General features: G+C 52.0%; 1 protein-coding gene across 3 annotated transcripts in view; it reads left to right on the top strand.

The window, feature by feature from the left end:
- atrn (attractin) overlaps window positions 1-24,123 on the top strand; it is a 301,160-nt gene that overhangs the window by 35,893 nt on the left and 241,144 nt on the right. For all 3 annotated transcript variants that reach the window (XM_064953084.1, XM_064953083.1, XM_064953082.1), the window contains exon 3: window positions 9,413-9,526. In XM_064953084.1, the coding sequence (XP_064809156.1) occupies window positions 9,413-9,526 (114 nt within the window). The remainder of the gene's footprint in view (window positions 1-9,412; window positions 9,527-24,123) is intronic.

The following is a 24,123-nucleotide window of genomic DNA, read 5'->3' as shown; positions in this document are numbered from 1 at the left end:
CTCTGTCCTGTAGGCCCAACAGCATCCTGACTGTGTTCTGTCCTGTAGGCCCAACAGCATCCCGACTGTGTTCTGTCCTGTAGGCCCAACAGCATCCTGACTGTGTTCTGTCCTGTAGGCCCAACAGCATCCTGACTGTGTTCTGTCCTGTAGGCCCAACAGCATCCTGACTGTGTTCTGTCCTGTAGGCCCAACAGCATCCTGACTGTGTTCTGTCCTATAGGCCCAACAGCATCCTGACTGTGTTCTGTCCTGTAGGCCCAACAGCATCCTGACTGTGTTCTGTCCTGTAGGCCCAACAGCATCCTGACTGTGTTCTGTCCTGTAGGCCCAACAGCATCCTGACTGTGTTCTGTCCTGTAGGCCCAACAGCATCCTGACTGTGTTCTGTCCTGTAGGCCCAACAGCATCCTGACTGTGTTCTGTCTCTGTCCTGTAGGCCCAACAGCATCCTGACTGTGTTCTGTCCTGTAGGCCCAACAGCAACCTGACTGTGTTCTGTCCTGTAGGCCCAACAGCATCCTGACTGTGTTCTGTCTCTGTCCTGTAGGCCCAACAGCATCCTGGCTGTGTTCTGTCTCTGTCCTGTAGGCCCAACAGCATCCTGACTGTGTTCTGTCCTGTAGGCCCAACAGCAACCTGACTGTGTTCTGTCCTGTAGGCCCAACAGCATCCTGACTGTGTTCTGTGCTGTAGGCCCAACAGCATCCTGACTGTGTTCTGTCCTGTAGGCCCAACAGCATCCTGACTGTGTTCTGTCCTGTAGGCCCAACAGCAACCTGACTGTGTTCTGTCCTGTAGGCCCAACCGCATCCTGACTGTGTTCTGTCCTGTAGGCCCAACAACATCCTGACTGTGTTCTGTCTCTGTCCTGTAGGCCCAACAGCATCCTGACTGTGTTCTGTCTCTGTCCTGTAGGCCCAACAACATCCTGACTGTGTTCTGTCCTGTAGGCCCAACAACATCCTGACTGTGTTCTGTCTCTGTCCTGTAGGCCCAATAGCAACCTGACTGTGTTCTGTCCTGTAGGCCCAACAGCATCCTGACTGTGTTCTGTCCTGTAGGCCCAACAGCATCCTGACTGTGTTCTGTCCTGTAGGCCCAACAACATCCTGACTGTGTTCTGTCCTGTAGGCCCAACAGCATCCTGACTGTGTTCTGTCTCTGTCCTGTAGGCCCAACAGCAACCTGACTGTGTTCTGTCTCTGTCCTGTAGGCCCAACAGCATCCTGACTGTGTTCTGTCCTGTAGGCCCAACAGCAACCTGACTGTGTTCTGTCCTGTAGGCCCAACAGCATCCTGACTGTGTTCTGTCCTGTAGGCCCAACAGCATCCTGACTGTGTTCTGTCTCTGTCCTGTAGGCCCAATAGCAACCTGACTGTGTTCTGTCCTGTAGGCCCAACAGCATCCTGACTGTGTTCTGTCCTGTAGGCCCAACAGCATCCTGACTGTGTTCTGTCTCTGTCCTGTAGGCCCAACAGCAACCTGACTGTGTTCTGTCTCTGTCCTGCAGGCCCAACAACATCCTGACTGTGTTCTGTCCTGTAGGCCCAACAGCATCCTGACTGTGTTCTGTCCTGTAGGCCCAACAGCATCCTGACTGTGTTCTGTCTCTGTCCTGTAGGCCCAATAGCAACCTGACTGTGTTCTGTCCTGTAGGCCCAACAGCATCCTGACTGTGTTCTGTCCTGTAGGCCCAACAGCATCCTGACTGTGTTCTGTCCTGTAGGCCCAACAGCATCCTGACTGTGTTCTGTCCTGTAGGCCCAACAGCATCCTGACTGTGTTCTGTCCTGTAGGCCCAACAGCATCCTGACTGTGTTCTGTCCTGTAGGCCCAACAACATCCTGACTGTGTTCTGTCCTGTAGGCCCAACAGCATCCTGACTGTGTTCTGTCCTGTAGGCCCAACAGCATCCTGACTGTGTTCTGTCTCTGTCCTGTAGGCCCAACAGCATCCTGACTGTGTTCTGTCCTGTAGGCCCAACAGCATCCTGACTGTGTTCTGTCTCTGTACTGTAGGCCCAACAACATCCTGACTGTGTTCTGTCCTGTAGGCCCAACAGCATCCTGACTGTGTTCTGTCCTGTAGGCCCAACAGCATCCTGACTGTGTTCTGTCTCTGTCCTGTAGGCCCAACAGCATCCTGACTGTGTTCTGTCCTGTAGGCCCAACAGCATCCTGACTGTGTTCTGTCCTGTAGGCCCAACAGCATCCTGACTGTGTTCTGTCCTGTAGGCCCAACAGCATCCTGACTGTGTTCTGTCTCTGTCCTGTAGGCCCAACAGCATCCTGACTGTGTTCTGTCTCTGTCCTGTAGGCCCAACAGCATCCTGACTGTGTTCTGTCCTGTAGGCCCAACAGCATCCTGACTGTGTTCTGTCCTGTAGGCCCAACAGCATCCTGACTGTGTTCTGTCTCTGTCTTGTAGGCCCAACAGCATCCTGACTGTGTTCTGTCTCTGTCCTGTAGGCCCAACAACATCCTGACTGTGTTCTGTCCTGTAGGCCCAACAGCATCCTGGCTGTGTTCTGTCTCTGTCCTGTAGGCCCAACAGCATCCTGGCTGTGTTCTGTCCTGTAGGCCCAACAGCATCCTGGCTGTGTTCTGTCCTGTAGGCCCAACAGCATCCTGACTGTGTTCTGTCCTGTAGGCCCAACAGCAACCTGACTGTGTTCTGTCTCTGTCCTGCAGGCCCAACAGCATCCTGACTGTGTTCTGTCTCTGTCCTGTAGGCCCAACAGCATCCTGACTGTGTTCTGTCTCTGTCCTGTAGGCCCAACAGCATCCTGGCTGTGTTCTGTCTCTGTCCTGTAGGCCCAACAGCATCCTGGCTGTGTTCTGTCCTGTAGGCCCAACAGCATCCTGGCTGTGTTCTGTCCTGTAGGCCCAACAGCATCCTGACTGTGTTCTGTCCTGTAGGCCCAACAGCATCCTGACTGTGTTCTGTCCTGTAGGCCCAACAGCATCCTGACTGTGTTCTGTCCTGTAGGCCCAACAGCATCCTGACTGTGTTCTGTCCTGTAGGCCCAACAGCAACCTGACTGTGTTCTGTCCTGTAGGCCCAACAGCATCCTGACTGTGTTCTGTCCTGTAGGCCCAACAGCAACCTGACTGTGTTCTGTCTCTGTCCTGTAGGCCCAACAGCATCCTGACTGTGTTCTGTCCTGTAGGCCCAACAACATCCTGACTGTGTTCTGTCTCTGTCCTGTAGGCCCAACAGCAACCTGACTGTGTTCTGTCCTGTAGGCCCAACAACATCCTGACTGTGTTCTGTCTCTGTCCAGTAGGCCCAACAGCAACCTGACTGTGTTCTGTCTCTGTCCTGTAGGCCCAACAGCAACCTGACTGTGTTCTGTCCTGTAGGCCCAACAGCATCCTGACTGTGTTCTGTCCTGTAGGCCCAACAACATCCTGACTGTGTTCTGTCTCTGTCCTGTAGGCCCAACAGCAACCTGACTGTGTTCTGTCCTGTAGGCCCAACAACATCCTGACTGTGTTCTGTCTCTGTCCAGTAGGCCCAACAGCAACCTGACTGTGTTCTGTCTCTGTCCTGTAGGCCCAACAGCAACCTGACTGTGTTCTGTCCAGTAGGCCCAACAGCATCCTGACTGTGTTCTGTCTCTGTCCTGTAGGCCCAACTGCATCCTGACTGTGTTCTGTCCTGTAGGCCCAACAGCATCCTGACTGTGTTCTGTCTCTGTCCTGTAGGCCCAACAGCAACCTGACTGTGTTCTGTCTCTGTCCTGTAGGCCCAACAGCAACCTGACTGTGTTCTGTCTCTGTCCTGTAGGCCCAACAGCATCCTGACTGTGTTCTGTCCTGTAGGCCCAACAGCATCCCGACTGTGTTCTGTCCTGTAGGCCCAACAGCATCCTGACTGTGTTCTGTCCTGTAGGCCCAACAGCATCCTGACTGTGTTCTGTCCTGTAGGCCCAACAGCATCCTGACTGTGTTCTGTCCTGTAGGCCCAACAGCATCCTGACTGTGTTCTGTCCTATAGGCCCAACAGCATCCTGACTGTGTTCTGTCCTGTAGGCCCAACAGCATCCTGACTGTGTTCTGTCCTGTAGGCCCAACAGCATCCTGACTGTGTTCTGTCCTGTAGGCCCAACAGCATCCTGACTGTGTTCTGTCCTGTAGGCCCAACAGCATCCTGACTGTGTTCTGTCCTGTAGGCCCAACAGCATCCTGACTGTGTTCTGTCTCTGTCCTGTAGGCCCAACAGCATCCTGACTGTGTTCTGTCCTGTAGGCCCAACAGCAACCTGACTGTGTTCTGTCCTGTAGGCCCAACAGCATCCTGACTGTGTTCTGTCTCTGTCCTGTAGGCCCAACAGCATCCTGGCTGTGTTCTGTCTCTGTCCTGTAGGCCCAACAGCATCCTGACTGTGTTCTGTCCTGTAGGCCCAACAGCAACCTGACTGTGTTCTGTCCTGTAGGCCCAACAGCATCCTGACTGTGTTCTGTGCTGTAGGCCCAACAGCATCCTGACTGTGTTCTGTCCTGTAGGCCCAACAGCATCCTGACTGTGTTCTGTCCTGTAGGCCCAACAGCAACCTGACTGTGTTCTGTCCTGTAGGCCCAACCGCATCCTGACTGTGTTCTGTCCTGTAGGCCCAACAACATCCTGACTGTGTTCTGTCTCTGTCCTGTAGGCCCAACAGCATCCTGACTGTGTTCTGTCTCTGTCCTGTAGGCCCAACAACATCCTGACTGTGTTCTGTCCTGTAGGCCCAACAACATCCTGACTGTGTTCTGTCTCTGTCCTGTAGGCCCAATAGCAACCTGACTGTGTTCTGTCCTGTAGGCCCAACAGCATCCTGACTGTGTTCTGTCCTGTAGGCCCAACAGCATCCTGACTGTGTTCTGTCCTGTAGGCCCAACAACATCCTGACTGTGTTCTGTCCTGTAGGCCCAACAGCATCCTGACTGTGTTCTGTCTCTGTCCTGTAGGCCCAACAGCAACCTGACTGTGTTCTGTCTCTGTCCTGCAGGCCCAACAACATCCTGACTGTGTTCTGTCCTGTAGGCCCAACAGCATCCTGACTGTGTTCTGTCCTGTAGGCCCAACAGCATCCTGACTGTGTTCTGTCTCTGTCCTGTAGGCCCAATAGCAACCTGACTGTGTTCTGTCCTGTAGGCCCAACAGCATCCTGACTGTGTTCTGTCCTGTAGGCCCAACAGCATCCTGACTGTGTTCTGTCCTGTAGGCCCAACAGCATCCTGACTGTGTTCTGTCCTGTAGGCCCAACAGCATCCTGACTGTGTTCTGTCCTGTAGGCCCAACAGCATCCTGACTGTGTTCTGTCCTGTAGGCCCAACAACATCCTGACTGTGTTCTGTCCTGTAGGCCCAACAGCATCCTGACTGTGTTCTGTCCTGTAGGCCCAACAGCATCCTGACTGTGTTCTGTCCTGTAGGCCCAACAGCATCCTGACTGTGTTCTGTCTCTGTACTGTAGGCCCAACAACATCCTGACTGTGTTCTGTCCTGTAGGCCCAACAGCATCCTGACTGTGTTCTGTCCTGTAGGCCCAACAGCATCCTGACTGTGTTCTGTCTCTGTCCTGTAGGCCCAACAGCATCCTGACTGTGTTCTGTCCTGTAGGCCCAACAGCATCCTGACTGTGTTCTGTCCTGTAGGCCCAACAGCATCCTGACTGTGTTCTGTCCTGTAGGCCCAACAGCATCCTGACTGTGTTCTGTCTCTGTCCTGTAGGCCCAACAGCATCCTGACTGTGTTCTGTCTCTGTCCTGTAGGCCCAACAGCATCCTGACTGTGTTCTGTCCTGTAGGCCCAACAGCATCCTGACTGTGTTCTGTCCTGTAGGCCCAACAGCATCCTGACTGTGTTCTGTCTCTGTCCTGTAGGCCCAACAACATCCTGACTGTGTTCTGTCCTGTAGGCCCAACAACATCCTGACTGTGTTCTGTCTCTGTCCTGTAGGCCCAATAGCAACCTGACTGTGTTCTGTCCTGTAGGCCCAACAGCATCCTGACTGTGTTCTGTCCTGTAGGCCCAACAGCATCCTGACTGTGTTCTGTCCTGTAGGCCCAACAACATCCTGACTGTGTTCTGTCCTGTAGGCCCAACAGCATCCTGACTGTGTTCTGTCTCTGTCCTGTAGGCCCAACAGCAACCTGACTGTGTTCTGTCTCTGTCCTGCAGGCCCAACAACATCCTGACTGTGTTCTGTCCTGTAGGCCCAACAGCATCCTGACTGTGTTCTGTCCTGTAGGCCCAACAGCATCCTGACTGTGTTCTGTCTCTGTCCTGTAGGCCCAACAGCATCCTGACTGTGTTCTGTCCTGTAGGCCCAACAGCAACCTGACTGTGTTCTGTCCTGTAGGCCCAATAGCAACCTGACTGTGTTCTGTCCTGTAGGCCCAACAGCATCCTGACTGTGTTCTGTCCTGTAGGCCCAATAGCAACCTGACTGTGTTCTGTCCTGTAGGCCCAACAGCATCCTGACTGTGTTCTGTCCTGTAGGCCCAACAGCATCCTGACTGTGTTCTGTCCTGTAGGCCCAACAGCATCCTGACTGTGTTCTGTCCTGTAGGCCCAATAGCAACCTGACTGTGTTCTGTCCTGTAGGCCCAACAGCATCCTGACTGTGTTCTGTCCTGTAGGCCCAACAGCATCCTGACTGTGTTCTGTCCTGTAGGCCCAACAGCATCCTGACTGTGTTCTGTCCTGTAGGCCCAACAGCATCCTGACTGTGTTCTGTCCTGTAGGCCCAACAGCATCCTGACTGTGTTCTGTCCTGTAGGCCCAACAACATCCTGACTGTGTTCTGTCCTGTAGGCCCAACAGCATCCTGACTGTGTTCTGTCCTGTAGGCCCAACAGCATCCTGACTGTGTTCTGTCCTGTAGGCCCAACAGCATCCTGACTGTGTTCTGTCTCTGTCCTGCAGGCCCAACAACATCCTGACTGTGTTCTGTCCTGTAGGCCCAACAGCATCCTGACTGTGTTCTGTCCTGTAGGCCCAACAGCATCCTGACTGTGTTCTGTCTCTGTCCTGTAGGCCCAACAGCATCCTGACTGTGTTCTGTCCTGTAGGCCCAACAGCATCCTGACTGTGTTCTGTCCTGTAGGCCCAACAGCATCCTGACTGTGTTCTGTCCTGTAGGCCCAACAGCATCCTGACTGTGTTCTGTCTCTGTCCTGTAGGCCCAACAGCATCCTGACTGTGTTCTGTCTCTGTCCTGTAGGCCCAACAGCATCCTGACTGTGTTCTGTCCTGTAGGCCCAACAGCATCCTGACTGTGTTCTGTCCTGTAGGCCCAACAGCATCCTGACTGTGTTCTGTCTCTGTCCTGTAGGCCCAACAGCATCCTGACTGTGTTCTGTCTCTGTCCTGTAGGCCCAACAACATCCTGACTGTGTTCTGTCCTGTAGGCCCAACAGCATCCTGGCTGTGTTCTGTCTCTGTCCTGTAGGCCCAACAGCATCCTGGCTGTGTTCTGTCCTGTAGGCCCAACAGCATCCTGGCTGTGTTCTGTCCTGTAGGCCCAACAGCATCCTGACTGTGTTCTGTCCTGTAGGCCCAACAGCAACCTGACTGTGTTCTGTCTCTGTCCTGCAGGCCCAAAAGCATCCTGACTGTGTTCTGTCTCTGTCCTGTAGGCCCAACAGCATCCTGACTGTGTTCTGTCTCTGTCCTGTAGGCCCAACAGCATCCTGACTGTGTTCTGTCCTGTAGGCCCAACAGCATCCTGACTGTGTTCTGTCCTGTAGGCCCAACAGCATCCTGACTGTGTTCTGTCCTGTAGGCCCAGCAGCATCCTGACTGTGTTCTGTCCTGTAGGCCCAACAACATCCTGACTGTGTTCTGTCCTGCAGGCCCAACAGCATCCTGACTGTGTTCTGTCCTGTAGGCCCAACAGCATCCTGACTGTGTTCTGTCTCTGTACTGTAGGCCCAACAGCATCCTGACTGTGTTCTGTCCTGTAGGCCCAACAGCATCCTGACTGTGTTCTGTCCTGTAGGCCCAACAGCAACCTGACTGTGTTCTGTCCTGTAGGCCCAACAGCATCCTGACTGTGTTCTGTCCTGTAGGCCCAACAGCATCCTGACTGTGTTCTGTCCTGTAGGCCCAACAGCATCCTGACTGTGTTCTGTCCTGTAGGCCCAACAGCAACCTGACTGTGTTCTGTCCTGTAGGCCCAACAGCATCCTGACTGTGTTCTGTCTCTGTCCTGTAGGCCCAACAGCATCCTGACTGTGTTCTGTCCTGTAGGCCCAACAGCATCCTGACTGTGTTCTGTCCTGTAGGCCCAACAGCAACCTGACTGTGTTCTGTCCTGTAGGCCCAACAGCATCCTGACTGTGTTCTGTCCTGTAGGCCCAACAGCAACCTGACTGTGTTCTGTCCTGTAGGCCCAACAGCAACCTGACTGTGTTCTGTCTCTGTCCTGTAGGCCCAACAGCAACCTGACTGTGTTCTGTCTCTGTCCTGTAGGCCCAACAACATCCTGACTGTGTTCTGTCTCTGTCCTGTAGGCCCAACAGCATCCTGACTGTGTTCTGTCTCTGTCCTGTAGGCCCAACAGCAACCTGACTGTGTTCTGTCTCTGTCCTGTAGGCCCAACAACATCCTGACTGTGTTCTGTCTCTGTCCTGTAGGCCCAACAGCATCCTGACTGTGTTCTGTCTCTGTCCTGTAGGCCCAACAGCAACCTGACTATGTTCTGTCCTGTAGGCCCAACAGCATCCTGACTGTGTTCTGTCTCTGTCCTGTAGGCCCAACAGCATCCTGACTGTGTTCTGTCCTGTAGGCCCAACAGCATCCTGACTGTGTTCTGTCCTGTAGGCCCAACAGCATCCTGACTGTGTTCTGTCCTGTAGGCCCAACAGCAACCTGACTGTGTTCTGTCCTGTAGGCCCAACAGCATCCTGACTGTGTTCTGTCCTGTAGGCCCAACAGCATCCTGACTGTGTTCTGTCCTGTAGGCCCAACAGCAACCTGACTGTGTTCTGTCTCTGTCCTGTAGGCCCAACAGCATCCTGACTGTGTTCTGTCCTGTAGGCCCAACAGCATCCTGACTGTGTTCTGTCTCTGTCCTGTAGGCCCAACAGCAACCTGACTGTGTTCTGTCTCTGTCCTGTAGGCCCAACAGCATCCTGACTGTGTTCTGTCCTGTAGGCCCAACAGCATCCTGACTGTGTTCTGTCTCTGTCCTGTAGGCCCAACAGCATCCTGACTGTGTTCTGTCCTGTAGGCCCAACAGCATCCTGACTGTGTTCTGTCCTGTAGGCCCAACAGCATCCTGACTGTGTTCTGTCCTGTAGGCCCAACAGCATCCTGACTGTGTTCTGTCCTGTAGGCCCAACAGCAACCTGACTGTGTTCTGTCTCTGTACTGTAGGCCCAACAGCATCCTGACTGTGTTCTGTCTCTGTCCTGCAGGCCCAACAGCATCCTCAGACTGAGGTTGGACCACTTTGCTACAGAGTGCAGCTGGGACCACCTGTATGTGTACGATGGTGACTCTATCTACACTCCTCTACTGGCTGCCTTCAGGTGGGTACAGGAGGACGATGGTGGTGGTGGTGATGAGCTGTGTGGTGGTGATGAGCTGTGTGGTGGTGATGAGCTGTGTGGTGGTGGTGAGCTGTGTGGTGGTGATGAGCTGTGTGGTGGTGATGAGCTGTGTGGTGGTGGTGAGCTGTGTGGTGGTGGTGAGCTGTGTGGTGGTGGTGAGCTGTGTGGTGGTGATGAGCTGTGTGGTGGTGGTGAGCTGTGTGGAGGTGATGAGCTGTGTGGTGGTGGTGAGCTGTGTGGTGGTGGTGAGCTGTGTGGTGGTGGTGAGCTGTGTGGTGGTGGTGAGCTGTGTGGTGGTGGTGAGCTGTGTGGTGGAGGTGGTGGTGATGAGCTGTGTGGAGGTGATGAGCTGTGTGGAGGTGGTGGTGATGAGCTGTGTGGAGGTGGTGGTGATGAGCTGTGTGGAGGTGATGAGCTGTGATGAGCTGTGTGGTGGTGGTGAGCTGTGTGGTGGTGGTGAGCTGTGTGGTGGAGGTGGTGGTGATGAGCTGTGTGGAGGTGATGAGCTGTGTGGAGGTGGTGATGAGCTGTGTGGAGGTGGTGGTGATGAGCTGTGTGGAGGTGATGAGCTGTGATGAGCTGTGTGGTGGTGATGAGCTGTGTGGTGGTGATGAGCTGTGTGGTGGTGATGAGCTGTGTGGAGGTGATGAGCTGTGTGGAGGTGGTGGTGGTGATGAGCTGTGTGGTGGTGATGAGCTGTGTGGTGGTGGTGGTGGTGATGAGCTGTGTGGTGGTGGTGGTGATGAGCTGTGTGGTGGTGGTGGTGGTGGTGATGAGCTGTGTGGAGGTGATGAGCTGTGTGGAGGTGATGAGCTGTGTGGAGGTGGTGGTGGTGATGAGCTGTGTGGTGGTGATGAGCTGTGTGGAGGTGATGAGCTGTGTGGAGGTGGTGGTGATGAGCTGTGTGGAGGTGGTGGTGATGAGCTGTGTGGAGGTGATGAGCTGTGATGAGCTGTGTGGTGGTGATGAGCTGTGTGGTGGTGATGAGCTGTGTGGTGGTGATGAGCTGTGTGGTGGTGATGAGCTGTGTGGAGGTGATTAGCTGTGTGGAGGTGGTGGTGGTGATGAGCTGTGTGGTGGTGATGAGCTGTGTGGTGGTGGTGGTGGTGATGAGCTGTGTGGTGGTGGTGGTGATGAGCTGTGTGGTGGTGGTGGTGATGAGCTGTGTGGAGGTGATGAGCTGTGTGGAGGTGGTGGTGGTGATGAGCTGTGTGGTGGTGATGAGCTGTGTGGTGGTGGTGGTGGTGATGAGCTGTGTGGTGGTGGTGGTGATGAGCTGTGTGGTGGTGGTGGTGGTGGTGAGCTGTGTGGTGGTGGTGAGCTGTGAGCTGTGTGGTGGTGATGAGCTGTGTGGTGGTGGTGGTGGTTATTGTAGATGGTGACTCTATCTACACTCCTCTACTGGCTGCCTTCAGGTGGGTACAGGAGGACGATGGTGGTGGTGATGGTGGTGGTGGTGGTGAGCTGTATGTGTATTTAAAAAAACTGTTTTAAGTAAGAAATAGGCATTGGTCCAAAGCCGAAAAAGCAAGGAAATTCACTTGCACCACAATGCCTCCTCCTCCCATGCTCCACCAATGTTTTCCAACTGACAGCTTTGATTTACGACAGTAGCTATGTTGCATTGTTCTTCAAACTATGTGTAGACGGGTTGCTCAGGATTCAAACCTTCTCAAACAGTGAGAGGTCTCTCTCCATTCAGAGACATCAGTATCAAGCCTGTCTGTCAGAGTGCCAGGTCTCTGTCCATTCAGAGACATCAGTATCAAGCCTGTCTGTCAGAGTGCCAGGTCTCTCTCCATCCAGAGACATCAGTATCAAGCCTGTCTGTCAGAGTGCCAGGTCTCTGTCCATTCAGAGACATCAGTATCAAGCCTGTCTGTCAGAGTGCCAGGTCTCTCTCCATCCAGAGACATCAGTATCAAGCCTGTCTGTCAGAGCCAGGTCTCTCTCCATTCAGAGACATCAGTATCTGTCTGTCAGAGTGCCAGGTCTCTGTCCATTCAGAGACATCAGTATCAAGCCTGTCTGTCAGAGTGCCAGGTCTCTCTCCATCCAGAGACATCAGTATCAAGCCTGTCTGTCAGAGTGCCAGGTCTCTCTCCATCCAGAGACATCAGTATCAAGCCTGTCTGTCAGTGCCAGGTCTCTCTCCATTCAGAGACATCAGTATCAAGCCTGTCTGTCAGAGAGCCAGGTCTCTGTCCATTCAGAGACATCAGTATCAAGCCTGTCTGTCAGAGAGCCAGGTCTCTCTCCATTCAGAGACATCAGTATCAAGCCTGTCTGTCAGAGAGCCAGGTCTCTCTCCAGAGACATCAGTATCAAGCCTGTCTGTCAGAGCCAGGTCTCTGTCCATTCAGAGACATCAGTATCAAGCCTGTCTGTCAGAGAGCCAGGTCTCTGTCCATTCAGAGACATCAGTATCAAGCCTGTCTGTCAGAGAGCCAGGTCTCTCTCCATTCAGAGACATCAGTATCAAGCCTGTCTGTCAGAGTGCCAGGTCTCTGTCCATTCAGAGACATCAGTATCAAGCCTGTCTGTCAGTGCCAGGTCTCTGTCCATTCAGAGACATCAGTATCAAGCCTGTCTGTCAGTGCCAGGTCTCTGTCCATTCAGAGACATCAGTATCAAGCCTGTCTGTCAGAGAGCCAGGTCTCTCTCCATTCAGAGACATCAGTATCAAGCCTGTCTGTCAGTGCCAGGTCTCTGTCCATTCAGAGACATCAGTATCTGTCTGTCAGAGAGCCAGGTCTCTGTCCATTCAGAGACATCAGTATCAAGCCTGTCTGTCAGAGTGCCAGGTCTCTGTCCATTCAGAGACATCAGTATCTGTCTGTCAGAGTGCCAGGTCTCTCTCCATTCAGAGACATCAGTATCTGTCTGTCAGAGTGCCAGGTCTCTGTCCATTCAGAGACATCAGTATCAAGCCTGTCTGTCAGAGTACCAGGTCTCTGTCCATTCAGAGACATCAGTATCAAGTCTGTCTGTCAGAGTGCCAGGTCTCTCTCCATTCAGAGACATCAGTATCAAGTCTGTCTGTCAGAGTGCCAGGTCTCTGTCCATTCAGAGACATCAGTATCAAGTCTGTCTGTCAGAGTGCCAGGTCTCTGTCCATTCAGAGACATCAGTATCTGTCTGTCAGAGTGCCAGGTCTCTGTCCATTCAGAGACATCAGTATCTGTCTGTCAGAGTGCCAGGTCTCTGTCCATTCAGAGACATCAGTATCAAGCCTGTCTGTCAGAGTACCAGGTCTCTGTCCATTCAGAGACGTCAGTATCAAGCCTGTCTGTCAGAGTGCCAGGTCTCTCTCCATTCAGAGACATCAGTATCAAGCCTGTCTGTCAGAGAGCCAGGTCTCTCTCCATTCAGAGACATCAGTATCATGCCTGTCTGTCAGAGTGCCAGGTCTCTGTCCATTCAGAGACATCAGTATCAAGCCTGTCTGTCAGTGCCAGGTCTCTCTCCATCCAGAGACATCAGTATCAAGCCTGTCTGTCAGAGCCAGGTCTCTGTCCATTCAGAGACATCAGTATCAAGCCTGTCTGTCAGAGTGCCAGGTCTCTCTCCAGAGACATCAGTATCAAGCCTGTCTGTCAGAGTGCCAGGTCTCTCTCCAGAGACATCAGTATCAAGCCTGTCTGTCAGAGTGCCAGGTCTCTGTCCATTCAGAGACATCAGTATCAAGCCTGTCTGTCAGAGTGCCAGGTCTCTGTCCATTCAGAGACATCAGTATCAAGCCTGTCTGTCAGAGTGCCAGGTCTCTGTCCATTCAGAGACATCAGTATCTGTCTGTCAGAGTGCCAGGTCTCTCTCCAGAGACATCAGTATCAAGCCTGTCTGTCAGTGCCAGGTCTCTCTCCATTCAGAGACATCAGTATCAAGCCTGTCTGTCAGAGAGCCAGGTCTCTGTCCATTCAGAGACATCAGTATCAAGCCTGTCTGTCAGAGAGCCAGGTCTCTGTCCATTCAGAGACGTCAGTATCAAGCCTGTCTGTCAGAGTGCCAGGTCTCTGTCCATTCAGAGACATCAGTATCAAGCCTGTCTGTCAGAGTGCCAGGTCTCTGTCCATTCAGAGACATCAGTATCAAGCCTGTCTGTCAGAGAGCCAGGTCTCTGTCCATTCAGAGACATCAGTATCAAGCCTGTCTGTCAGTGCCAGGTCTCTCTCCATTCAGAGACATCAGTATCAAGCCTGTCTGTCAGAGTGCCAGGTCTCTCTCCAGAGACATCAGTATCAAGCCTGTCTGTCAGTGCCAGGTCTCTCTCCATCCAGAGACATCAGTATCTGTCTGTCAGTGCCAGGTCTCTCTCCATTCAGAGACATCAGTATCAAGCCTGTCTGTCAGAGTGCCAGGTCTCTGTCCATTCAGAGACATCAGTATCAAGCCTGTCTGTCAGTGCCAGGTCTCTCTCCATCCAGAGACATCAGTATCAAGCCTGTCTGTCAGAGTGCCAGGTCTCTGTCCATTCAGAGACATCAGTATCAAGCCTGTCTGTCAGAGAGCCAGGTCTCTCTCCATTCAGAGACATCAGTATCAAGCCTGTCTGTCAGTGCCAGGTCTCTGTCCATTCAGAGACATCAGTATCAAGCCTGTCTGTCAGAGAGCCAGGTCTCTCTCCATCCAGAGACATCAGTATCAAGCCTGTCTGTCAGAGAGCCAGGTCTCTCTCCATTCAGAGACATCAGTATCAAGCCTGTCTGTCAGAGAGCCAGGTCTCTGTCCATTCAGAGACATCAGTATCAAGCCTGTCTGTCAGTGCCAGGTCTCTCTCCATCCAGAGACATCAGTATCAAGCCTGTCTGTCAGAGCCAGGTCTCTGTCCATTCAGAGACATCAGTATCAAGCCTGTCTGTCAGAGTGCCAGGTCTCTCTCCAGAGACATCAGTATCAAGCCTGTCTGTCAGAGTGCCAGGTCTCTCTCCAGAGACATCAGTATCAAGCCTGTCTGTCAGAGTGCCAGGTCTCTGTCCATTCAGAGACATCAGTATCAAGCCTGTCTGTCAGAGTGCCAGGTCTCTGTCCATTCAGAGACATCAGTATCAAGCCTGTCTGTCAGAGTGCCAGGTCTCTGTCCATTCAGAGACATCAGTATCTGTCTGTCAGAGTGCCAGGTCTCTCTCCAGAGACATCAGTATCAAGCCTGTCTGTCAGTGCCAGGTCTCTCTCCATTCAGAGACATCAGTATCAAGCCTGTCTGTCAGAGAGCCAGGTCTCTGTCCATTCAGAGACATCAGTATCAAGCCTGTCTGTCAGAGAGCCAGGTCTCTGTCCATTCAGAGACGTCAGTATCAAGCCTGTCTGTCAGAGAGCCAGGTCTCTGTCCATTCAGAGACATCAGTATCAAGCCTGTCTGTCAGAGTGCCAGGTCTCTGTCCATTCAGAGACATCAGTATCAAGCCTGTCTGTCAGAGTGCCAGGTCTCTGTCCATTCAGAGACATCAGTATCAAGCCTGTCTGTCAGAGTGCCAGGTCTCTGTCCATTCAGAGACATCAGTATCAAGCCTGTCTGTCAGAGAGCCAGGTCTCTGTCCATTCAGAGACATCAGTATCAAGCCTGTCTGTCAGTGCCAGGTCTCTCTCCATTCAGAGACATCAGTATCAAGCCTGTCTGTCAGAGTGCCAGGTCTCTCTCCATCCAGAGACATCAGTATCAAGCCTGTCTGTCAGTGCCAGGTCTCTCTCCATCCAGAGACATCAGTATCTGTCTGTCAGTGCCAGGTCTCTCTCCATTCAGAGACATCAGTATCAAGCCTGTCTGTCAGAGTGCCAGGTCTCTGTCCATTCAGAGACATCAGTATCAAGCCTGTCTGTCAGTGCCAGGTCTCTCTCCATCCAGAGACATCAGTATCAAGCCTGTCTGTCAGTGCCAGGTCTCTCTCCATTCAGAGACATCAGTATCAAGCCTGTCTGTCAGAGAGCCAGGTCTCTGTCCATTCAGAGACATCAGTATCAAGCCTGTCTGTCAGAGAGCCAGGTCTCTCTCCATTCAGAGACATCAGTATCAAGCCTGTCTGTCAGAGAGCCAGGTCTCTCTCCAGAGACATCAGTATCAAGCCTGTCTGTCAGAGCCAGGTCTCTGTCCATTCAGAGACATCAGTATCAAGCCTGTCTGTCAGAGAGCCAGGTCTCTCTCCATTCAGAGACATCAGTATCAAGCCTGTCTGTCAGTGCCAGGTCTCTCTCCATTCAGAGACATCAGTATCTGTCTGTCAGAGAGCCAGGTCTCTGTCCATTCAGAGACATCAGTATCAAGCCTGTCTGTCAGAGTACCAGGTCTCTGTCCATTCAGAGACATCAGTATCAAGTCTGTCTGTCAGAGTGCCAGGTCTCTCTCCATTCAGAGACATCAGTATCAAGTCTGTCTGTCAGAGTGCCAGGTCTCTGTCCATTCAGAGACATCAGTATCAAGTCTGTCTGTCAGAGTGCCAGGTCTCTCTCCATCCAGAGACATCAGTATCTGTCTGTCAGACAGCCAGGTCTCTGTCCATTCAGAGACATCAGTATCTGTCTGTCAGAGTGCCAGGTCTCTCTCCATTCAGAGACATCAGTATCTGTCTGTCAGAGTGCCAGGTCTCTGTCCATTCAGAGACATCAGTATCAAGCCTGTCTGTCAGAGTGCCAGGTCTCTGTCCATTCAGAGACATCAGTATCTGTCTGTCAGAGTGCCAGGTCTCTGTCCATTCAGAGACATCAGTATCAAGCCTGTCTGTCAGAGTGCCAGGTCTCTGTCCATTCAGAGACATCAGTATCAAGCCTGTCTGTCAGAGTGCCAGGTCTCTGTCCATTCAGAGACATCAGTATCTGTCTGTCAGAGTGCCAGGTCTCTGTCCATTCAGAGACATCAGTATCAAGCCTGTCTGTCAGAGTGCCAGGTCTCTGTCCATTCAGAGACATCAGTATCTGTCTGTCAGAGTGCCAGGTCTCTGTCCATTCAGAGACATCAGTATCTGTCTGTCAGAGTGCCAGGTCTCTGTCCATTCAGAGACATCAGTATCTGTCTGTCAGAGTGCCAGGTCTCTGTCCATTCAGAGACATCAGTATCAAGCCTGTCTGTCAGAGAGCCAGGTCTCTGTCCATTCAGAGACATCAGTATCAAGCCTGTCTGTCAGTGCCAGGTCTCTGTCCATTCAGAGACATCAGTATCAAGCCTGTCTGTCAGAGAGCCAGGTCTCTGTCCATTCAGAGACATCAGTATCAAGCCTGTCTGTCAGAGAGCCAGGTCTCTGTCCATTCAGAGACATCAGTATCAAGCCTGTCTGTCAGAGTGCCAGGTCTCTGTCCATTCAGAGACGTCAGTATCAAGCCTGTCTGTCAGAGAGCCAGGTCTCTCTCCATTCAGAGACATCAGTATCAAGCCTGTCTGTCAGAGTGCCAGGTCTCTCTCCATTCAGAGACATCAGTATCAAGCCTGTCTGTCAGTGCCAGGTCTCTCTCCATTCAGAGACATCAGTATCAAGCCTGTCTGTCAGAGTGCCAGGTCTCTCTCCAGAGACATCAGTATCAAGCCTGTCTGTCAGAGTGCCAGGTCTCTGTCCATTCAGAGACATCAGTATCTGTCTGTCAGAGTGCCAGGTCTCTCTCCAGAGACATCAGTATCAAGCCTGTCTGTCAGTGCCAGGTCTCTGTCCATTCAGAGACGTCAGTATCAAGCCTGTCTGTCAGAGAGCCAGGTCTCTGTCCATTCAGAGACATCAGTATCAAGCCTGTCTGTCAGGGAGCCAGGTCTCTGTCCATTCAGAGACATCAGTATCAAGCCTGTCTGTCAGAGAGCCAGGTCTCTGTCCATTCAGAGACGTCAGTATCAAGCCTGTCTGTCAGAGAGCCAGGTCTCTGTCCATTCAGAGACATCAGTATCAAGCCTGTCTGTCAGAGAGCCAGGTCTCTGTCCATTCAGAGACATCAGTATCAAGCCTGTCTGTCAGAGTGCCAGGTCTCTGTCCATTCAGAGACATCAGTATCAAGCCTGTCTGTCAGTGCCAGGTCTCTCTCCATCCAGAGACATCAGTATCTGTCTGTCAGTGCCAGGTCTCTCTCCATTCAGAGACATCAGTATCAAGTCTGTCTGTCAGAGTGCCAGGTCTCTGTCCATTCAGAGACATCAGTATCAAGCCTGTCTGTCAGAGAGCCAGGTCTCTGTCCATTCAGAGACATCAGTATCAAGCCTGTCTGTCAGAGAGCCAGGTCTCTGTCCATTCAGAGACATCAGTATCAAGCCTGTCTGTCAGAGTGCCAGGTCTCTGTCCATTCAGAGACATCAGTGTCTGTCTGTCAGAGTGCCAGGTCTCTGTCCATTCAGAGACATCAGTATCTGTCTGTCAGAGTGCCAGGTCTCTCTCCATTCAGAGACATCAGTATCAAGCCTGTCTGTCAGAGTGCCAGGTCTCTCTCCATCCAGAGACATCAGTATCAAGCCTGTCTGTCAGTGCCAGGTCTCTCTCCATTCAGAGACATCAGTATCAAGCCTGTCTGTCAGAGAGCCAGGTCTCTCTCCAGAGACATCAGTATCAAGCCTGTCTGTCAGAGCCAGGTCTCTCTCCATCCAGAGACATCAGTATCAAGCCTGTCTGTCAGAGCCAGGTCTCTGTCCATTCAGAGACATCAGTATCAAGCCTGTCTGTCAGAGTGCCAGGTCTCTGTCCATTCAGAGACATCAGTATCTGTCTGTCAGAGTGCCAGGTCTCTGTCCATTCAGAGACATCAGTATCTGTCTGTCAGAGTGCCAGGTCTCTCTCCATTCAGAGACATCAGTATCAAGCCTGTCTGTCAGAGCCAGGTCTCTGTCCATTCAGAGACATCAGTATCAAGCCTGTCTGTCAGAGTGCCAGGTCTCTGTCCATTCAGAGACATCAGTATCTGTCTGTCAGAGAGCCAGGTCTCTGTCCATTCAGAGACATCAGTATCAAGCCTGTCTGTCAGAGTGCCAGGTCTCTGTCCATTCAGAGACATCAGTATCTGTCTGTCAGAGTGCCAGGTCTCTCTCCATTCAGAGACATCAGTATCTGTCTGTCAGAGAGCCAGGTCTCTGTCCATTCAGAGACGTCAGTATCAAGCCTGTCTGTCAGAGAGCCAGGTCTCTGTCCATTCAGAGACATCAGTATCTGTCTGTCAGAGAGCCAGGTCTCTGTCCATTCAGAGACGTCAGTATCAAGCCTGTCTGTCAGAGAGCCAGGTCTCTGTCCATTCAGAGACATCAGTATCTGTCTGTCAGAGTGCCAGGTCTCTGTCCATTCAGAGACATCAGTATCTGTCTGTCAGAGAGCCAGGTCTCTGTCCATTCAGAGACGTCAGTATCAAGCCTGTCTGTCAGAGAGCCAGGTCTCTGTCCATTCAGAGACATCAGTATCAAGCCTGTCTGTCAGAGAGCCAGGTCTCTGTCCATTCAGAGACATCAGTATCAAGCCTGTCTGTCAGTGCCAGGTCTCTGTCCATTCAGAGACATCAGTATCAAGCCTGTCTGTCAGAGAGCCAGGTCTCTGTCCATTCAGAGACATCAGTATCAAGCCTGTCTGTCAGAGAGCCAGGTCTCTGTCCATTCAGAGACATCAGTATCAAGCCTGTCTGTCAGTGCCAGGTCTCTCTCCATTCAGAGACATCAGTATCAAGCCTGTCTGTCAGAGTGCCAGGTCTCTCTCCAGAGACATCAGTATCAAGCCTGTCTGTCAGTGCCAGGTCTCTCTCCATCCAGAGACATCAGTATCTGTCTGTCAGTGCCAGGTCTCTCTCCATTCAGAGACATCAGTATCAAGCCTGTCTGTCAGAGTGCCAGGTCTCTGTCCATTCAGAGACATCAGTATCAAGCCTGTCTGTCAGTGCCAGGTCTCTCTCCATCCAGAGACATCAGTATCAAGCCTGTCTGTCAGAGAGCCAGGTCTCTGTCCATTCAGAGACATCAGTATCAAGCCTGTCTGTCAGAGTGCCAGGTCTCTCTCCATTCAGAGACATCAGTATCAAGCCTGTCTGTCAGTGCCAGGTCTCTGTCCATTCAGAGACATCAGTATCAAGCCTGTCTGTCAGAGAGCCAGGTCTCTCTCCATTCAGAGACATCAGTATCAAGCCTGTCTGTCAGTGCCAGGTCTCTGTCCATTCAGAGACATCAGTATCAAGCCTGTCTGTCAGAGAGCCAGGTCTCTCTCCATCCAGAGACATCAGTATCAAGCCTGTCTGTCAGTGCCAGGTCTCTCTCCAGAGACATCAGTATCAAGCCTGTCTGTCAGAGAGCCAGGTCTCTCTCCATTCAGAGACATCAGTATCAAGCCTGTCTGTCAGAGAGCCAGGTCTCTGTCCATTCAGAGACATCAGTATCAAGCCTGTCTGTCAGAGAGCCAGGTCTCTCTCCATTCAGAGACATCAGTATCAAGCCTGTCTGTCAGAGAGCCAGGTCTCTCTCCAGAGACATCAGTATCAAGCCTGTCTGTCAGAGCCAGGTCTCTGTCCATTCAGAGACATCAGTATCAAGCCTGTCTGTCAGAGTGCCAGGTCTCTCTCCATTCAGAGACATCAGTATCAAGCCTGTCTGTCAGTGCCAGGTCTCTCTCCATTCAGAGACATCAGTATCTGTCTGTCAGAGTACCAGGTCTCTGTCCATTCAGAGACATCAGTATCAAGTCTGTCTGTCAGAGTGCCAGGTCTCTCTCCATTCAGAGACATCAGTATCAAGTCTGTCTGTCAGAGTGCCAGGTCTCTGTCCATTCAGAGACATCAGTATCAAGTCTGTCTGTCAGAGTGCCAGGTCTCTCTCCATCCAGAGACATCAGTATCTGTCTGTCAGAGTGCCAGGTCTCTGTCCATTCAGAGACATCAGTATCTGTCTGTCAGAGTGCCAGGTCTCTGTCCATTCAGAGACATCAGTATCTGTCTGTCAGAGTGCCAGGTCTCTCTCCATTCAGAGACATCAGTATCAAGCCTGTCTGTCAGAGTGCCAGGTCTCTGTCCATTCAGAGACATCAGTATCTGTCTGTCAGAGTGCCAGGTCTCTGTCCATTCAGAGACATCAGTATCTGTCTGTCAGAGAGCCAGGTCTCTCTCCAGAGACATCAGTATCAAGCCTGTCTGTCAGAGCCAGGTCTCTCTCCATCCAGAGACATCAGTATCAAGCCTGTCTGTCAGAGCCAGGTCTCTGTCCATTCAGAGACATCAGTATCAAGCCTGTCTGTCAGAGTGCCAGGTCTCTGTCCATTCAGAGACATCAGTATCTGTCTGTCAGAGTGCCAGGTCTCTGTCCATTCAGAGACATCAGTATCTGTCTGTCAGAGAGCCAGGTCTCTGTCCATTCAGAGACATCAGTATCAAGCCTGTCTGTCAGAGAGCCAGGTCTCTGTCCATTCAGAGACATCAGTATCAAGCCTGTCTGTCAGTGCCAGGTCTCTGTCCATTCAGAGACATCAGTATCAAGCCTGTCTGTCAGAGAGCCAGGTCTCTGTCCATTCAGAGACATCAGTATCAAGCCTGTCTGTCAGAGAGCCAGGTCTCTGTCCATTCAGAGACATCAGTATCAAGCCTGTCTGTCAGAGTGCCAGGTCTCTGTCCATTCAGAGATGTCAGTATCAAGCCTGTCTGTCAGAGAGCCAGGTCTCTCTCCATTCAGAGACATCAGTATCAAGCCTGTCTGTCAGTGCCAGGTCTCTCTCCATTCAGAGACATCAGTATCAAGCCTGTCTGTCAGATTGCCAGGTCTCTCTCCATTCAGAGACATCAGTATCTGTCTGTCAGATTGCCAGGTCTCTCTCCAGAGACATCAGTATCAAGCCTGTCTGTCAGAGTGCCAGGTCTCTGTCCATTCAGAGACATCAGTATCAAGCCTGTCTGTCAGAGAGCCAGGTCTCTGTCCATTCAGAGACATCAGTATCAAGCCTGTCTGTCAGAGAGCCAGGTCTCTGTCCATTCAGAGACATCAGTATCAAGCCTGTCTGTCAGAGTACCAGGTCTCTGTCCATTCAGAGACATCAGTATCAAGCCTGTCTGTCAGAGTGCCAGGTCTCTGTCCATTCAGAGACATCAGTATCAAGCCTGTCTGTCAGTGCCAGGTCTCTCTCCATCCAGAGACATCAGTATCTGTCTGTCAGTGCCAGGTCTCTCTCCATTCAGAGACATCAGTATCAAGTCTGTCTGTCAGAGTGCCAGGTCTCTGTCCATTCAGAGACATCAGTATCAAGCCTGTCTGTCAGAGTGCCAGGTCTCTCTCCATTCAGAGACATCAGTATCTGTCTGTCAGAGTGCCAGGTCTCTGTCCATTCAGAGACATCAGTATCTGTCTGTCAGAGTGCCAGGTCTCTGTCCATTCAGAGACATCAGTATCAAGCCTGTCTGTCAGAGTGCCAGGTCTCTGTCCATTCAGAGACATCAGTATCTGTCTGTCAGAGTGCCAGGTCTCTGTCCATTCAGAGACATCAGTATCTGTCTGTCAGAGTGCCAGGTCTCTCTCCATTCAGAGACATCAGTATCAAGCCTGTCTGTCAGAGTGCCAGGTCTCTCTCCATCCAGAGACATCAGTATCAAGCCTGTCTGTCAGTGCCAGGTCTCTCTCCATTCAGAGACATCAGTATCAAGCCTGTCTGTCAGAGTGCCAGGTCTCTCTCCATCCAGAGACATCAGTATCAAGCCTGTCTGTCAGAGTGCCAGGTCTCTCTCCATCCAGAGACATCAGTATCAAGCCTGTCTGTCAGAGTGCCAGGTCTCTCTCCAGAGACATCAGTATCAAGCCTGTCTGTCAGAGTGCCAGGTCTCTGTCCATTCAGAGACATCAGTATCTGTCTGTCAGAGTGCCAGGTCTCTCTCCAGAGACATCAGTATCAAGCCTGTCTGTCAGTGCCAGGTCTCTCTCCATTCAGAGACATCAGTATCAAGCCTGTCTGTCAGAGAGCCAGGTCTCTGTCCATTCAGAGACATCAGTATCAAGCCTGTCTGTCAGAGAGCCAGGTCTCTGTCCATTCAGAGACGTCAGTATCAAGCCTGTCTGTCAGAGAGCCAGGTCTCTGTCCATTCAGAGACATCAGTATCAAGCCTGTCTGTCAGTGCCAGGTCTCTGTCCATTCAGAGACATCAGTATCAAGCCTGTCTGTCAGAGAGCCAGGTCTCTGTCCATTTAGAGACATCAGTATCTGTCTGTCAGAGTGCCAGGTCTCTGTCCATTCAGAGACATCAGTATCAAGCCTGTCTGTCAGAGAGCCAGGTCTCTCTCCATTCAGAGACATCAGTATCAAGCCTGTCTGTCAGAGAGCCAGGTCTCTCTCCATTCAGAGACATCAGTATCAAGCCTGTCTGTCAGAGAGCCAGGTCTCTGTCCATTCAGAGACATCAGTATCAAGCCTGTCTGTCAGAGCCAGGTCTCTGTCCATTCAGAGACATCAGTATCAAGCCTGTCTGTCAGAGAGCCAGGTCTCTCTCCATCCAGAGACATCAGTATCTGTCTGTCAGAGTGCCAGGTCTCTGTCCATTCAGAGACATCAGTATCAAGCCTGTCTGTCAGAGAGCCAGGTCTCTCTCCATTCAGAGACATCAGAATCAAGCCTGTCTGTCAGTGCCAGGTCTCTCTCCATTCAGAGACATCAGTATCAAGCCTGTCTGTCAGTGCCAGGTCTCTGTCCATTCAGAGACATCAGTATCAAGCCTGTCTGTCAGAGAGCCAGGTCTCTCTCCATTCAGAGACATCAGTATCAAGCCTGTCTGTCAGTGCCAGGTCTCTCTCCATTCAGAGACATCAGTATCAAGCCTGTCTGTCAGTGCCAGGTCTCTGTCCATTCAGAGACATCAGTATCAAGCCTGTCTGTCAGAGTGCCAGGTCTCTCTCCATTCAGAGACATCAGTATCAAGCCTGTCTGTCAGAGCCAGGTCTCTCTCCATTCAGAGACATCAGTATCAAGCCTGTCTGTCAGAGCCAGGTCTCTCTCCATTCAGAGACATCAGTATCAAGCCTGTCTGTCAGAGAGCCAGGTCTCTCTCCAGAGACATCAGTATCAAGCCTGTCTGTCAGAGTGCCAGGTCTCTGTCCATTCAGAGACGTCAGTATCAAGCCTGTCTGTCAGAGTGCCAGGTCTCTGTCCATTCAGAGACGTCAGTATCAAGCCTGTCTGTCAGAGAGCCAGGTCTCTGTCCATTCAGAGACATCAGTATCAAGCCTGTCTGTCAGAGTGCCAGGTCTCTCTCCATTCAGAGACATCAGTATCAAGCCTGTCTGTCAGAGAGCCAGGTCTCTGTCCATTCAGAGACATCAGTATCAAGCCTGTCTGTCAGAGTGCCAGGTCTCTCTCCAGAGACATCAGTATCAAGCCTGTCTGTCAGAGTGCCAGGTCTCTCTCCAGAGACATCAGTATCAAGCCTGTCTGTCAGAGAGCCAGGTCTCTCTCCAGAGACATCAGTATCAAGCCTGTCTGTCAGAGAGCCAGGTCTCTCTCCAGAGACATCAGTATCAAGCCTGTCTGTCAGTGCCAGGTCTCTCTCCATTCAGAGACATCAGTATCAAGCCTGTCTGTCAGAGTGCCAGGTCTCTCTCCATCCAGAGACATCAGTATCAAGCCTGTCTGTCAGAGCCAGGTCTCTCTCCATTCAGAGACATCAGTATCAAGCCTGTCTGT

This window comes from Oncorhynchus masou, chromosome 32 (genome assembly GCF_036934945.1).
Source record: "Oncorhynchus masou masou isolate Uvic2021 chromosome 32, UVic_Omas_1.1, whole genome shotgun sequence".
NCBI lineage: Eukaryota > Metazoa > Chordata > Actinopteri > Salmoniformes > Salmonidae > Oncorhynchus > Oncorhynchus masou.
This window is presented reverse-complemented; position numbering and strand designations above follow the sequence as displayed.